This window comes from Prenolepis imparis, unplaced genomic scaffold (assembly GCF_030444845.1).
Source record: "Prenolepis imparis isolate NDT839.2.m4 unplaced genomic scaffold, iyPreImpa1.0 SCAF_4, whole genome shotgun sequence".
NCBI lineage: Eukaryota > Metazoa > Arthropoda > Insecta > Hymenoptera > Formicidae > Prenolepis > Prenolepis imparis.
In genome coordinates, this window is record NW_028141162.1 from 12,957,598 (window position 1) to 12,974,455 (window position 16,858).

Below are 16,858 nucleotides of genomic sequence, written 5' to 3' on the forward strand. Positions count from 1 at the left end.
GCCGCCGAAGCGTTATTTGATAACGTTGATAGCGAATAACACGACAAGTAAGAAAATGCGAGCAAAATAGGACAATGGAAACTGCTTCTTCCCTACAATCGAAAATTGTGGAAAATTGCTTCTCTACTGCATTTAGTTTGTTACAATCACAAACGCATTTTCTTGTCTTAACTGCGCTACACGATGCACTAATTTCGCGAGCGTGTTGCGCGAGAGTAATTTTCTGCTGAAACTCTTCGTCTTTCATTGCTATTATGAATCGTGTCGAAGCACTTACCTTATCGAAACGAGTATCATGGCGAATATCAGGTACTTTCCAAGCAACGGCACAACCAAGGATGTTGGCGGAATGATCTCAACGACCAGCAGGAAGAACACGTGGAGACTGATGAGAATCGAAATGGAGAGCGTTACCTGTGAAATTGAGAGATATTCATTGAAAATCTTTAACGTTGTATAAAAAATAGTAAAATATCTGAAAAAATTGTTTTATATTACATTAGATGATATTATAATTATATTAAAAAAATGTTTGCGTGTGCTTCGAAATAATCAGATTTATTTTAGCAATAGGAAAAAAGTTGCAGAATCTTTAATTATATTTGCATCTTCTGTTCAACTGTCTTTCGTAATATAAACTCTCAGAAGCCAAAATGATCAATTCGATTTTGTAAAGTTTTTCATTTTAATGCCAATATTAATCGTGTGTGTGAAGCTGGTGTATCATTTCGTAAAAACCCATAAAATTTTGGCGATTAAAAAAATACATCATAAATTCACATAGTGTCTCACTTTGTTTGACGAGATTTTCCTTAAAATATTTTATCTAATTTCAAAAATTTACAATTTTACTAGAGTTCTAAAAAGTTCTACCTTTTAAAAGCGAAAAATCGATTAAAATAAAATAGTCATAAGCGAACGCTCACATGTACAAGTATCCAAATAAAATGCAAATCAATTTTCAAAAATTCTGTTCACTCTAAAATACATAGTTCTTGTACCGTTTTAAACATATTCATGCATTTTATAAAAAGTTCTAACAATAAACAATATTGAAATATTTTTTAAACAATTTTTTTGTCTGAATAAAACATATAGATAAATAAAGCTCTGGTTGATTTTTCGATTTAAAATTCTTTACAAAATGTATATACTCAGAACTAGAATAGAGAACTGTAACAAAAAATTATCAAACATTGACCAGTATTTTATATAGAAAAATTGCAAGAAGATAATAAATAATTGTAATAAAATAAACAGAATAAACTACTCCTGAAAATCGAACAGTTCATCTCGATATTTTTACATATCGGTGTTTGCTCATAATTATTCTACTTTACGTAATATTACTTATTTTAAGCAATATTTTTTTTTTCTTTTTAGTAAAACTTGTTTAGAACATATTTCAAGTTATAATTTTTTTTTAAATCTGAAGATAAATGAGATGGAAAATATTGAGATACTGCGTCAACTTGGTGTACCAATTAGTTTTAAAACATTTTATTATTTGGTTTTATGGCCAGAACTTAACCTCAGGAACTATTGAAAATAAAGCCAGAATTCTTAAATTGTTTATGAGTTTAAAATAATACGTCAGCTTCATACACACATACATACACATATACACGCATTAATCATGTTCTGAGAAATTCATATAATTCTTGTTTAGAAATTTATAAATTTGCACAAAATTTATGTGTGTTATAGATCACAAATATAAGTATTTTTAACATAACGTTATTTTGCATCTATTTCTTAATATAATAATCAATGTATCTCTAGTCTATAATAATAAATAAAAAAAAATATATATACAATATAACATAATATTATATATAATATATAATATAATATTATATATTATATTATATATTATATATTATATAATATATAAAACATATATGACATAATTTATTTATTAATTTAGCTTTTAGTTTATATCACATACAGAAAAAGATCATTTTGTTATCGTGACCATGTTATTTTAAAAGAAAAAAAAATAAGAAGTAGGTAGCAGACGAAGATATATGTTACTTTTCCTTCAGAATGTGTCCCTTGACAGGCGACAAATTTTAGGCCTATTCGAAGAAGGCAGGTAAAAGGTAGCGAATAGTCAAGCAGAAAATTCGTATTTATGATTCGCGTAAAGAATGTACGAAGTAGCAATAGTCAGAAGGATAAACGGAGCTGGCCCCGTGAGATAAAAGTTGCTCGTTGACAGAATTTATATGTGTCCGTGATCCATTCGTTCTTATAAAACTTGTAAACGAAGAACATCAAGTACGTGTAACACGTTTAGAAGTCTTAAGGCATATTGATAATAAAAACAAGCATAAGACGATGAGAAATGTAAAATAACATGAGATAATTTTACTTTATATTTTAATATTCAATATGCATAATTTATCAAAGACTAGTGAAATTAATCCTACATACTAGTATATATATATAGTATACATGTAACAATATTAAACAACAATATTTTTTGTTAGCGAATGAATAAATCAGCATTATTGTAATATAATTTATATATATTTGTATAAAGTAACGTCATTGCATTTGTTATCATTAAATCTATATATATTTAATTCACGATATTTGTTTTGTATAATACTTATTTTTTAAAAGAATATATAATATGTGATAATTATAAAATATAAAAGTATAAAAACAATAAATATTCGAACGAAGAAAGGAAGAGAAAAAAATGAAAAGAGAAAAAGAGATACTACTTTTCCCCTTGTTTTCTCTTCTATTTTTTTTTATTTCTGTCAACATTTTTCTTTATTACTGCAGGAAAAGAACATCCGTAACAATCAGCAGCAAGTGCAGTAACAATATAATCTATTAAGTATATTGAATAACTAGGATGTCAGTCTATTATCTCTCTTTCTAATTCGTTTTTGACGTGATAGGAAATAAACACCATCTCAGTTAGTCAACACCAAGCAATTAACTGGAGTTTTTGTACAAAGTGATTACTCGATGTGCTTCGATACGTTTTTCTAGAAAAGGTAGTATCTAGTATTGCAAGATACAGTGGATACTGAGAGATGACACACGCGAAGTGTCTGCTTCACTTATTAGCTTATGTTGCTATGTAAAAAGAAATTTATCTAAGACGTGAAAAGAATCTATTCAATAGACAGTAAAAATAAAAGCTCAACAAATAAAAAAAATAAAATAAAATAAAAAAAAAATAGCATCCCGCAAGAAAGATGTCTTGTGTAGTAAAAAATTTAATGATTCGAAAGAAACAATCTTTTATCAAAACCTAATTTCTCTTTCATTATAGACAAACTTAAAATTTAATTTGCGAGCTGAGAAATTATTGAATCAATCAAATTCGATGAACATTAATAAAAAGATATTTTAATTGTCTTACATAGTCTCTTTTATTTTTTCCTTTAATAATTTTCATTTATATCAAATTGTAATTTTATTTAACAATATCATATCTTTTACATTAATGCATCGATATTACGGAAAAAAAATTAAAGAAGAATGAGACGGAACTTTATAAACTGCAAAGTTTGATTGTTTGCTGCAGTTATATTATGAACATGCAAATATCACAAACAGGACTAAATCTATTGTAGCTATAAAAAAAGATATATTAAAAATTTTTCGTGAGATTTATCGTGCATGTTGTGGAAGCGGAAGTTAACCGGGTTAACGATTACTTAAAGTCTTCTTCCGTAAAACGATTCCCCTGTGTTCGAAAGTTTTATTATATTTTTTTATAATGGGCATATTACGGGTTGAAGTACAAGTTGAAAAGTCTGATATGTACTTTGCTAACTAATAGTAATTTTTCAACGTTAAATACATTTTTAAACGAAGTATAGTAATAAAATGCAAAAATTTTTTAGTAAAAGGATTTTTTCTTCACAAGTGTCCAACAAAATATATTTTGATATTATTATAAATTTGCATGCTATATGAATTGTTGTTAAAATGTTTTGTAATTACAGAAATATTTTTGATATATATTTCTTCTTTTTATTATTCTATTATTTTTATTATCTATTTATTATTTTAATTTTATTAAAATAAATTTTGAATTTATATAAGAACTTAGTAAAATTATCTTACAGATTTAGATTTAAGTTTGTATTGTAAATTGATCGGCTATTGCATTCGCCTTCGAGTGGAAAATAACAAACAAGATTTTTTATTGTGAATTTTGTCGATATCGTAATCACGTAATTATTTTTCGGGACAGAATGATGAAATTTGGTTGATTGAAATCCACGTGAGATTTGATACGATGAAAAGCGACAAATGAAAAAGCAGTCTGACTTGATTATAAGATCGATTTTCTCTTTTTCCCCCAATATTTTCGTAACTAAATAAAAAATAAATTTGTCTATTAATAACTCAAATAAAAAAAAAAAACGATACAAAAGTTATATCTGTACTAGGTTTAGTGACGAATTTAATTAAAAGTTTTTATCTCTGTGTAACATCGATATTCTTCGCAAAGACAAAAATTACAGAACGAAATCGTTTTGATATCATATAAGTTCTTTGATCCGTTTCTGCAAACTTTCACAAAGTCGGAAATCTGTCAATAATATCTGTTACAGACTTGTATTGTGTAAGCTTCAGTGAAATAATTTCCAATAAACAGTTTTCCGAAGTCAGAAACTATTTGCGGACATATAAATACGTAATTATATCGGCCTCAGTTTCCTTTTATAATTGAACGCAACGGTGGCTTTTCAATGACGATTTGTGGCGTTTCAGGACGATTAATTTACAGCGTGGCTAATCGTTGCATAAAACCGTTCATGCGTCACGTCAGTCAGCCAGACAGTGTTTATCTCTCGATCGAAAATTTCACTGGCTGATGTATTTCGTTCAAGCGATTTCCAATTTTACTATTGCTATTCTCACTATTTACTGTATATTAACGTATTTTATTTAAGTTTTCATTTGTACCAAAATTTTAAACATTTACAATATTAATTTTATGATGTCTATGTCTGTAGTTAGCTATTATGTTTATTATGTGTTACATAAAATTTATTTCAATATACACTTGTCATTTGACAATTTTTAATATAATAAAAAGATTTGTCCGCATCTTTATTTTTGATTGACAAATATCTAGATGTTGTTTTTCAATCGATAAAATTATATGATAGATTGATGTATATGTATAATAAAAGTAATTGTTAATTTCTCTTATAACTTGAATATAAAACGGATCGTTTATTCTTGAGGCATTTTTCGCCGATTAGATGGGACTTTGCCACATTCGCCGAATAATAGAAACCGGTTTACATTTTGTTTCCAACGATCACGAGTGTACATACAACGCACAATCATCGACGATGGCTCTTATCGAGAATCGAGTCGGTGGCTCTTATTGCGAATTGGACGAACGCAAGCGAACGCTTCATTTTTACTGCGGTTTCGCCATTTGCAATAGCGTCTCGTAGCGATTAATTTAAAGGATCGACCACTGGTGCATGATAGCGTTTATCGGGCTGCTGCCGTGTCGTCAGCTCCGGCGGCTTTCATCGATGCATTCGGATCGATAGTGCACCCGGTTACTCTTTCCATCCGACCGCGCCTTTAATTATTGTCGACTACTCTTCATCTGGCATTTGCACGCGTATCTTGCTGTTGTTGCTATCAAATATTTGAGCAAACGTTGCTGAATCGATTCTGCATGATCCGATAATTATTATTGCCTGTATCGCGAGGGAATATATATATGGAATATATAATGTTTTCCTTAAAATAATTCTCCATTTCATAAAATATCCCATGCGATTTGTTTGTAGCTATTTTCAAAAGATTTCAATCGCTACAATTATTCATCATTTTAATTATTCGTTGACGATAGTCTCAGATTATCAAACTCTAAGTATTCTATAAATTATATAGAGAGATAAAATCACGAGGATTTGCAGGAAGGAACCTCCCTCTTCCGGAGGAAACAGTTCGGTGTAATCCTGGTGCGGTTTGACAAAGGAATAATTGAGATATTCCGTAAGCTATTGAGTTGTTTATAGCCGCGTGTATGATCAACAGTATGATGTGAACCAATATTCAAAAGCTAGTGTCTTGTCACGGCATGGTCCGCTCCGATGCAGTAAATCCGTCGTTAAGCAAGAGCTGCGTATGCAAGTACGTTGACGTACGGTTAACGTGATACGCGCTGTCGTGTACGCTTGATTGTATAGTATAGTACATACAGTATGCACGCGTGATATCGGAAGCGTCGGGAACTTCACGTTTGCGTACGATATCGGCGATACGTCCGGGAAAATGTGATATTACTCATTTTGGTATGTAAAATAAAATTTTCAAATAAAATCCTGTAAAGCGGGTGATAAAATGCCACAGAAAAATGTGTTTTAATTATCTCGAATTCTGACGGCAGTTATCGCGTTTTACAAATTACAGAGAATTGAGAGATTATTATTATTGTTATTATTATTATTATTATTATTATTATTATTATTCATTGTACATTCGCATATTTTCAGTAATGAATATATAATTATATTCAATGCGAGCTACTTGTAATATGTATTTCGAATTTATTCTACATATATCCATATATTTAGTGCTTGATTTAAAGCAATAATTTTAATTATCGTGAGTGTTGTTGATATAAAGAATCAATTATATGTATATATCGAAAAATCCCGAGTGGCAAAAAAAACTCGTGAGATTGTTAAACGTCGAAGAGAAGTGTCACCCGAACATCTGCGAATATACGCAAAGCTCGATTCATTTAATTACGCCGATTAGTTTAAGCGATCGAATAGCATTTAGGAATTCCCCCGAGACTGTAGATACTTCGAAAATCGGCGGTCCCAACGGCGAGATGTCAAAAGACATTTAACTTCCCGGATTCGGTAATGCCGCACTCTCGGATCTGGCGTGCTTTTGCCAAAGCTGTTGCCATCGAGGGCAAATTGTCACGATCGCGATAATAACTAAATCAGTATTTGCCCAACGGTATTGTAGCCAGCTGGTGTTGCAACGATTTCGAATATTTGTTAATAGAGTTGACTTTTTTTTACAAATATTTGATTCTCTAATAAATTAGTCATTTTAGAAAGGAAATTATTTTCCTAAGATCCTTTATTTTTCAGAAAATAAAAGAAAATATCCGAGAGATTACATAATATAAAAGAGATTATAATATAAAAATGTATATGATTTTATTACTTGTATCAATTATTCAAAAAAATTATATATACATACAAATGTGTGTCTGTATAAAGAAAGAATATTACCTGCAATTAACGAGGAAATCAGTTTTCGATAATTTTTTAACAAAGTCCTCTAAAATGAGCAACTCTATTACCTAAAGTAATAAATTTAATAACCAATCTGTTATATAGATTCTACTTTATAAGTTAATGTGTGTAAGCAGAAATTAATAATGTAAAAAAATTCAATTAGGAAAAAAATGTGTACCGTGTAAATGTTTCCCTCGTAATTCACGAGAGAAAGTTACCAATTTATTTTCGATTGATGAAGGCAATCGATTTTCTTAAAGACGCTCGGTATTTGCTTAATTAACGTGGCTGAATTTTGTCAGACGGCAATGAAATTGGCTTGCTTATGTGCGCAAACTGTCGAATTACCTTTGAACGGGTACGATAGGACACGATAGAACGGCATAAGGCAAATATGATTATATTGTTCGCGAGACCGCGCTTTGCTTCATCTCTCTCTCCCTCTGTCTATATGACATAATAATATCCTGAGGTATCAATTTTCCCCACGCGTTATACCCGATTCTCCTCGCATCGCATCAGTCAAATAATATAATAATCTTTGAGCAACAACTTCATGATACCCCAGATTGCCCGTGTTGGTTCGGGCGGAAATCGATTTCTTAATAACTTTGCATCTCCATCATTTGCGATGATCGAGATCATCACGAAACAGTCAAAAATGAGTAATAGAGATATATCAATTTTTTAAAATAATAATTACACTCAAATACAATAATGTTTTAAATTACATATAAATTACGAAATATATTTCTACATACAATTTTCGACACAATTCTGTACATTGTTTTATTTCAGCTATTATATATATAATTTTATTTTCATTTTGCAGATTAGTTGTTATAGCATTGGTTTGATTATTTCGCCACAGAACATAAAATTAAAAATTTTTCTTCTCTTTAAAATACAAGAATGCTATGACGAAAAGCTGTTTTTTTTTGTATTAAATAATTTCGCAAAAATTCAAAGTGTGCTCGAACTGCACACACATAAATCTTTAATAAATAATAATAGTAAAAAGTAGAATTGGAACGAAATGATGCGATGCATAGAATCATGAGGCGCATTATAAAAGGTAATGCGGGGAATGCACGTGGTATGTGCAATTTCGGTAGACGCAGTCGCTGCGGGTCAATCACCGAACCGCGATATTGCTTATCGATTCTCTCTGCTTGATTGACGTGCCTAGAAGCTGCGATAGACGCGCGCTCGTAGCTTTATATTTTGTTTTTTTTTTGTTTTTTGTTTTTTTTGAAAAAATTTCTGCAAAGTTTATTTTTCTTCTTCTCTATTGCTTTTCAAAAGCTACTACATTATTATTTTATAAATTTGCCCTTTTTGTTTTTATACGCAAAATGTTCCAAGCTTTTCGCGCTTCAAATCACATTTCTATCTTTATAAATTTTATAAAACGACGCATTATTATCTCTTTTTGGCTGCGAGATTTTAGTTAAGAGATTGCGTCAGTTGCGCTCGCCGCGAATATTTCAATGTTGTCTAGCAAGAAGAACAAACTATTATTAAGGACAACATGACGCTCGCAAACTCACAAGAAAACGTCTAAGCGTAAAGCTGGCTTACAACTTTGAGTTTAGGCTTGCGTGGCATGTGTAACCATCGTAATAAGGGTCGTCCTTGTATAATATATCAAGAGATTCATATATATGGTTTGTTCTACATGATGCGTAAGAAGTAACGCAAATAATTATATTTTTAATAAGTCGATTCTTCATCAATATAATATGTGAAACTGACAATTGCACTTGTCAAAATTCTATTTATTTTTAAATTTAATATATATTTGGGTAATATTAATATTTAAAATCAATTTCCAGCAAAGTACATAGTTGATTCAAATTGTTTCAATTTATTTGAAATTAAATAAAATAAGTTTTATTATCTATTTGTGCTCTTAAAACTCGTCAAAATGCTTTAATTTTTAAATTTTTAGTAGAAATAAACTGTGTCATGAACTGTGTACATGAACAAGTATTGCATTTCTTAGTCTCTAGTATATTCCCCTGTGACATGCGCGACTCTCTTGACACAGTCTGCATAACTTTCTTACATTTTTCCGGCATGAGCCATGACGGAAGATCCGTATATTCCAGAGCGCGAATGGCGATAGCAGCAGCTCTCGACTCAACAGCCATTCAAACGAGAGACGCTTTCGCGAAAAGTCGCTCGCGAAATTCTTCGTGCCACTTTCTTCATTGAGCGCTCGAATTCGTAGCACGTCTTTCCAAAGTATGCATCTCTACGAAGATATCGCTAAAAATTGCACGCTTGACAGTTTCGAAATACGAATCATATGCGTGACAAAGTTCCTCGAATGTTATATAGCTGCGTCTCCCAAAATTACACGAATTAAATTCGCCCGAAATCTCATCTTTTCGGCGAGAGATTAAACCGAATGATAAAACTTTAAGCGCAGTAAATTATATATGTTGCGCAATATTTTTCACAAATTTTGTCATAAACATATGTGAAAATTTGCACGCGCGAAACGTGTGACGTGCTTATATTTTTGCTTGAAATAGTGGATGCAGGGATATATGTATATAATGGATTCGTATTTCCTTTTCGCGCTGGTTGCTTCTCGAAAATAAGATCAATAAACGGTTAAAGATAGAATGAACGATTGACTCTGCGCTTTCCTGTCGAATTACACCCATGGCTTTTCAGAGAAACGTCGAATATATCAAATAAAGGGGTTGTATTTTTCCCCATTCCAAGTGGAACAATCGGAATTGACGCAATGTAAACGGATGCTGCAACTGAATATTTTATATAAATGGATTTCCGTATATAAATATTCTTGATACGACGGAAAGTAAAAACGATTTATTTTAAAAACAAATAAACATTGGAAAAGCCATGAAATTTGAAATATATGGCACATGTTGTACGTGTAAGATTCTTCCGATTATTCTGTCGATAATTAGCGGCAGTTCGTGTCTAAAAACTGGTTTACTGGAAAAATTTTCTGAAAATTTTCAACGTATCCACGTTCGACAAGAATTGACGTTTCCTCTCAGTCAACAGGAGACGTTCAAGAGATTAATGAGAGGCTGCAAAATACGATATGTGTGTGCGCAAACATTCCTATTACCTTTTTCCCGCGACTTCGGGACGCAATTGACTGCTGCCCGTTTCTTCATTATGACAAAATGCTAATTACACGCGCGATCGATATTTCTTCACCGCTCGCAAGCACGATAATTGCCGTGCTCTTTTAGCGAGAAAGACAGAAAAAGAGAAAGAGAGAGAGAGAGAGTAAAAAAAAAAGAGAAACGACTCGAGCTTGGTCCTACAGAGAAACAAAGAAGGCGACTAACGGGAAACGGGAAAGAAAAAATATTTTACAATGCTAGTTCGCATCGTAACGAGTAACCTTTGTGGCAAGTCGCGACGTGCCGGGGACGTTAACGGGGAAAAAGCACGTGGGGAAAGCTTTTATGCCACGCTACGTCGATAACTCTGCGCGAAGAAGACCGCTTCGGGAAGAACGTCAGCTGCGAGCGTCGTTCTCTGGCGGAATAAAGTCTTTTCTCAAAAATATCATCCACTAGGGGGAGAGAATGCGTAAGATCCTACCTTACGGATATATAAAGAAATATCCAAAAAAGAATATTTTCAAAAAATATCCTCACAGATATTCAATAATATTCATTGATATCATTTAAAGAATAATTAATAATAAGATCTGAGAAATATTAAAAAATATATGTAACAAAGTCCAGAAAAAGGCCATGGAAAAGTTTTTAGGTAGATATCTAAAAATATCAATGAGTTTTCCACAGAATTTTCCAAGATGTTCAAGTAATGTCAAAGAATTTCTAAAAATATTTAAAAAAAAACTCCAATGTAACCAAATATTCAATATCGTGCGGTATGGACGACGTTTATCTTCTCGGTAGTGTTGCGTATTACATATTGACAGCGTGGAAAAGGATCTTTCCTTAGGCGAACGAGAACTGTGGGAGTCGTGGTAACGGAAAGTCGACCTCGAAGAGAAGGCGGGGTGGAAATGAAAAATCGCCGGCGCCGTCGAGCCAAAAGTAACCAACCACCTACTAGCTCTCGCCTACAGATAAGAGAAAATAACGAGGCCGACAGACACGCGGAAGAGAACTAATTCGCCGCATATTTCACGCACGTCCGCCCCGTGGTCGCTTCCGAGAATAAAAGGATTAATCGTGGCTCTCTCTCTTTCTTTCTCTGAGATGTATTTATATTTGCGCGTCATATATTTCTGGACGTGTATTAGATACAAAAATACGAAGTATAATTAGCCTAAATCTTTGTCAATTTTTTGTAATTCTCGAGAACATTTATATTTAGAATTAAATTAAAATGAAAATAATTAAAAACTAATTAGAAATGACTTTACAACGATACTTTTAATAAAAATATTTTAAGAAATGTTGGAGAACAGTTAAATGTGCTGAAAAAATTAGCTATGTGAACCTAGCACCCGACTTTTACAAAATTAATTTTTTAAAACCGAAAATGATAGCATTTTGTTTGTAGTTGTTTGTAGTAATAATAATTTCGTTTGTATATATATAGTTTTATCAATTAATAGATAACAAAAATTTTTTAAATGACACCCGACATTGAGATATCGCGAATCCGCTTGCGCAGTCTTCTCTAGAATCGTTTATAGTTGTTTGTAGTAATTTTCCTTTTGTTTGTAGTTAAGCGGTTTAAAAGTTATAAACAATTGTTTATTCGTCCAAGAGGTAAATTTGTCAATTTCTAAGATATCGCGAATCCGCTTGCGCAGTATTCTTTAGAATCGTTTGTAGTTGTTTGTAGTGATTTTGCTTTCGTTTGTAGTTGAGCGGTTTAAAAGTTATAACAATTGTTTAAACCGCTAAACTAGAAACAAAAGGAAAATCACCACAAACAACTACAAACGATTCTAAAGAAGACTGCGCAAGCGGATTTGCGATAACTTTAAAATTAACAAATTTACCTCTTGGACGAAAAAACAATTGTTTATAACTATTGAACCGCTCAACTACAAACGAAAGAAAAAACACTACAAACAACTACAAACGATTCTAAAGAAAACTGCGCAAGCGGATTTGCGATATCTTTAAAATTAACAAATTTACCTCTTGGACGAAAAAACAATTGTTTATAACTTTTGAACCGCTCAACTACAAACGAAAGAAAAATCACTACAAACAACTACAAACGATTCTAAAGAAGACTGCGCAAGCGGATTTGAAAAATCTTAAAAATTGACAAAGTTAGCTCTTGGACGAATAAACAATTGTTTATAACTTTTGAACCGCTCAACTACAAAAACGAAAGGAAAATCACTACAAACAACTACAAACGATTCTAAAAAAGACTGCGCAAGCGGATTTGCGATATCTCAATGTCGGGTGCGAGTCATTAAAAAAATTTTTTTTATTTATTAATTGATAAAACTACAAACGAAATTATTGCTACTACAAACAACTACAAACGAAATGCTATCATTTTCCGTTTTAAAAAATTAATTTTTAAAAAGTCGGGTGCTAGGTTCACATAGCTAAATGATTTTTATTAATCTTTACGGTCCTGGTATCGCAAACCTAAGTAGTAAGCCCAGAGATTGGTCAGCCTAATTGCACCTACGTAGTTGGAAGTATACGAATACGTTGAGAGCGGCCGCAAGGCAGAGACGCGTGTAAAAATATTTAAAATAAACGAAATTTATATAAAATAATCTTTATTGATCTTTACGGTCCTTGTATCGCGAGTCTAAGTAGTAAGCCCAAAGATTGGTCAGCCTAATACGTTGAGAGCGGACGCGAGGCGGAGACATATGTAAAATATTATTTTAAAAAACGAAATATATATATATATATATACATACATATATAAAATAATCTTAATTAATCTTTACAGTCCTGCATCGCGACCGTAAGTAGTAAGCCCAAAGATTGGTCAGTCTAATCGCAACTACGTGGTTTGAAATACGCGAATACATTGAGAGCGACCGCGAATCGGAGACACGTGTAAAATATTATTAAAAAAAAAAGCGAAATATATATAAAATGATCTTTATTGATCTTTACGGTCCTTGTATCGCGAGCCTAAGTAGTAAGTCTAGAGACTGGTCAGCCTAATACGTTGAGAACAGACGCGAGACGGAGACACGAGACACGTGTGAAATATTATTTAAAAAAACGAAATATATAAAAAATGGAAGTGATCTTTATTGATCTTTATTGATCTTTACGGTCCTGTATCGCGAGCCTAAGTAGTAAGTCCAGAGAGTGATCAGCCTAATCGCATCTACGTGGTCGAAAGTCGCGAATACGTTGAAAGCGAGATGGAGACGCGTGTGAAAATATTATTTAAAAAAGTTAAATATATCAAATGATTCTTTATTAATCTTTACAGCCCTGCATCGCGAGCCTAAGTAGTAAGTCCAGAGAGTGATCAGCCTAATCGCATCTACGTGGTCGAAAGTCGCGAATACATTGAAAGCGAGGCGGAGACGCGTCTGAAAATTTTATTTAAAAAAACAAAACATATAAAATGATTTTTTATTAATCTTGACAGCTCTGCATCGCGAGCCTAAGTAGTAAGCCCAGAGATTGGTCAGCCTAATCGCATTTACGTGGTCAAAAGTCGCGAATACATTGAAAGCGAGATAGAGACGCGCCTAAAAATATTATTTAAAAAAACAAAATATATAAAATGATTCTTTATTAATCTTGACAGCCCTGCATCGCGAGTTCAAAAGTATAAACAATTTGTTTATAACTTTCAAACCGCTCAACTACAAACGAAAGGAAAATCACTACAAACAACTGCAAACGATTCTAAAGAAGACTGCGCAAGCGGATTTGCGATATCTTTAAAATTAACAAATTTACCTCTTGGACGAATAAACAATTGTTTATAACTTTTGAACCGCTCAACTACAAACGAAAGGAAAATCACTACAAACAACTACAAACGATTCTAAAGAAGGCTGCGCAAGCGGATTTGCGATATCTCAATATCGGGTGCGAGTCATTAAAAAAATTTTTTTTATTTATTAATTGATAAAACTACAAACGAAATTATTGTTACTACAAACAACTACAAACGAAATGTTCACAATCATTTTCCGTTTTAAAAAATTAATTTTTAAAAAGTCGGGTGCTATATAGGTTCACATAGCTGAAAAAATTATGCAACCGATAGATTGAACAGAGACTAATATAATAGATCGAGTTAGGAAATATCAGTTATTCATAAAAGTGGGAGAATAAATATTAATATTTAATGCGCTAACCTTTTCACCGCTGTCGCTAGGTAGATAAAATGTAAGAACCGTGAGGAATGATATTCCCATACAGGGAATGATAATGTTCACCGTGTAAAAGAGGGTTTTCCTTCTCATCGTGATGTTGAACGTGATGTCCAAGTAGGGCTCGTCGCAGCAGGTGTAAAACTTTTCGTTCCTGCGAAAAGAAAAGGATTCACGGTTAATCGCGGTTAAAGGATCGATGAGCGGCTGCAAACTGCAAAGAAGTACGGAGGGAATTATGGCGATATAAAGTAAAAAGAAAAATAAAAAAAAAACGCTCGCGGAACGTAAAATTTCCGCCATTGGGCGGCGAAGTGTTTGTACCCAACAATAAGTACGTTTTAAGTAAGTGAGGTCGGCTGTGAGCGAGACTTATGAGGAAAGTTTCGCGGGATCGTATAACTTTGCCAAGAAGAGGTCCCTATAAGTCGGTAACTCGGCTCGACTCCTTTCTCATTCTTCTCTTTTTTCCTATCCCCCCCTTTTTACAATAGTCTCAAACCGGAATCGGTAACGTCTTGTGTCTCGTGAATAAATTTTAAATAGTTTTCTTTTTCGAACGTTCAACAAAGTTTTCACGAAATTGAAGAAAGTCTCGATACAGATGTATAAAAATTGCGAGTTGAACGAACGATTTCTTGAATACTGACTCAAATTTTGTCCTTTTTTTTAAATATAGCAGTCGATCGAAATATTTATCGAGATTATATCGAGTGTCAAAACGTCAGTATTGCAATTAAATTTCTATAGTCGATCGATCAGAATTTCTCGCAAAGATTCCACTCTCGGGAGCATGACACAAATAGGGACGTTTAAATTGAATGAAGTATCGAGTATAATATCGAAGATACGATATCGATACCGAAAGTATTCAAACGGTAAAGTATCGATATTTCGAAATATATCGTGAACATCTCTAGTGGCAAGTCGCTTCAAGCTACTGCGAAAACATCCACTCTGCCGTTACGCTGGCTTCCGGAAGCTGAACCCGGTTCCCGTCTCTGCATCACGGTACGCTAAATATCGGGGATCGAATCGTGCCCGGAAGCAGCCCGGAAGCAGCCCGCTCGCTTATACCAGACGAACATATTGAATGCGAAGGAATGTTTCATAAGAAAAGAGAGAGAAGAGCCTCTTATTCGCTGGTCGCGCTCTAAGATTCCGATACCTCTCGATTTGATGCTTGAGAATCTCGAGGAGATTATATCGAGATTTTTATTCCGCAAAAATAGATAAATTTCCTAAGTCCCACATCTTTATTTAAACTTTGCAACATCTTTACTTAAAATTTCCGCAATGTATGATAAATCATAAGTTACGCGCGTGTGTTCAACTTATAAAAAAAAATTTCTTCTTTTTTTTTTAAATTCGTATATCTTTATATAGTTATTTAAATTTAAGAGAAAGAAGAGTAGAAAAAAAAGAGTTATTATGCGATGCTAAAATTGCACAAACAATTTTGTTTAGTATTTGACCGACATATTCCGCATATTTGAGGATTTAAATAAAGCGATACGCAAACAAAAGGGACACACTTACCGCACTGCAGGCACTTCTAGAATATCCCATTCTACCGACATGTAGAATTCGGACAGGTCAACCCCTACATCCACCACGTTGCTCCCGGATTTTTCGTCCATGTGTCTTAGATCGACCTAGAGTGACAGAAAAAGCGGCTGGCATTAAGCTCGCGTGTGTGAAAAGCTCGACGTCGTTGTAACGTTCGAACGCCATGCCCACGTAATTCATCTTTGACGTACGAGCGTGCAGTCGCGGAACATTTACGTCGTGAAAACGTTTAAACAAAAAAAATTATTTCTCGAAATACACACATTCTCTGAAATCTCTAAACAAAAAAAATAATAATTTAGCGAGAATACATTAATATAATTAATATACAATTAATATACAATGCATCAGTCGTCGCGACATCAGTCTACAACTGCACGCTCGCGATTAACTGCTTAATTACGAACAATAATAATTTAGAAATGAACTTTTAGTGCATGTCTTGAGATGCACTTGGTGTTCGCAGAAGCGCAGAGGGAGCACAAGAGATCTAAAACTGTCAAGGGAATATCAAAAAACGGAGCGTCGACTGTGGTGGTCCGCAACAACAGGACACTCTAGAGCAGCAACTAGATCAGCAAAATATTTATATATATATCGCCTTCAAATACATATAAATATATATATATATCGATATCTATGTATATGTGTGCACCACGTTGCAGAATAAAAAGAACACGCACAGTCAAAGAAAGAAATCAGACTAGCGCACTCGATT

At 33.0% G+C, this 16,858-nt stretch overlaps 1 protein-coding gene across 4 annotated transcripts in view; it reads right to left on the minus strand.

Moving 5' to 3' along the window:
* Window positions 1–16,858, minus strand: part of Nachralpha4 (nicotinic acetylcholine receptor alpha4) — a 155,573-nt gene that overhangs the window by 25,183 nt on the left and 113,532 nt on the right. For all 4 annotated transcript variants that reach the window (XM_083036121.1, XM_083036120.1, XM_083036122.1 and 1 more), the window contains 3 exons: window positions 16,111–16,226; window positions 14,557–14,725; window positions 278–414 (listed from right to left, as the gene is read on the minus strand). In XM_083036121.1, coding sequence (XP_082892247.1) covers window positions 278–414; window positions 14,557–14,725; window positions 16,111–16,226 — 422 coding nt within the window. The remainder of the gene's footprint in view (window positions 1–277; window positions 415–14,556; window positions 14,726–16,110; window positions 16,227–16,858) is intronic.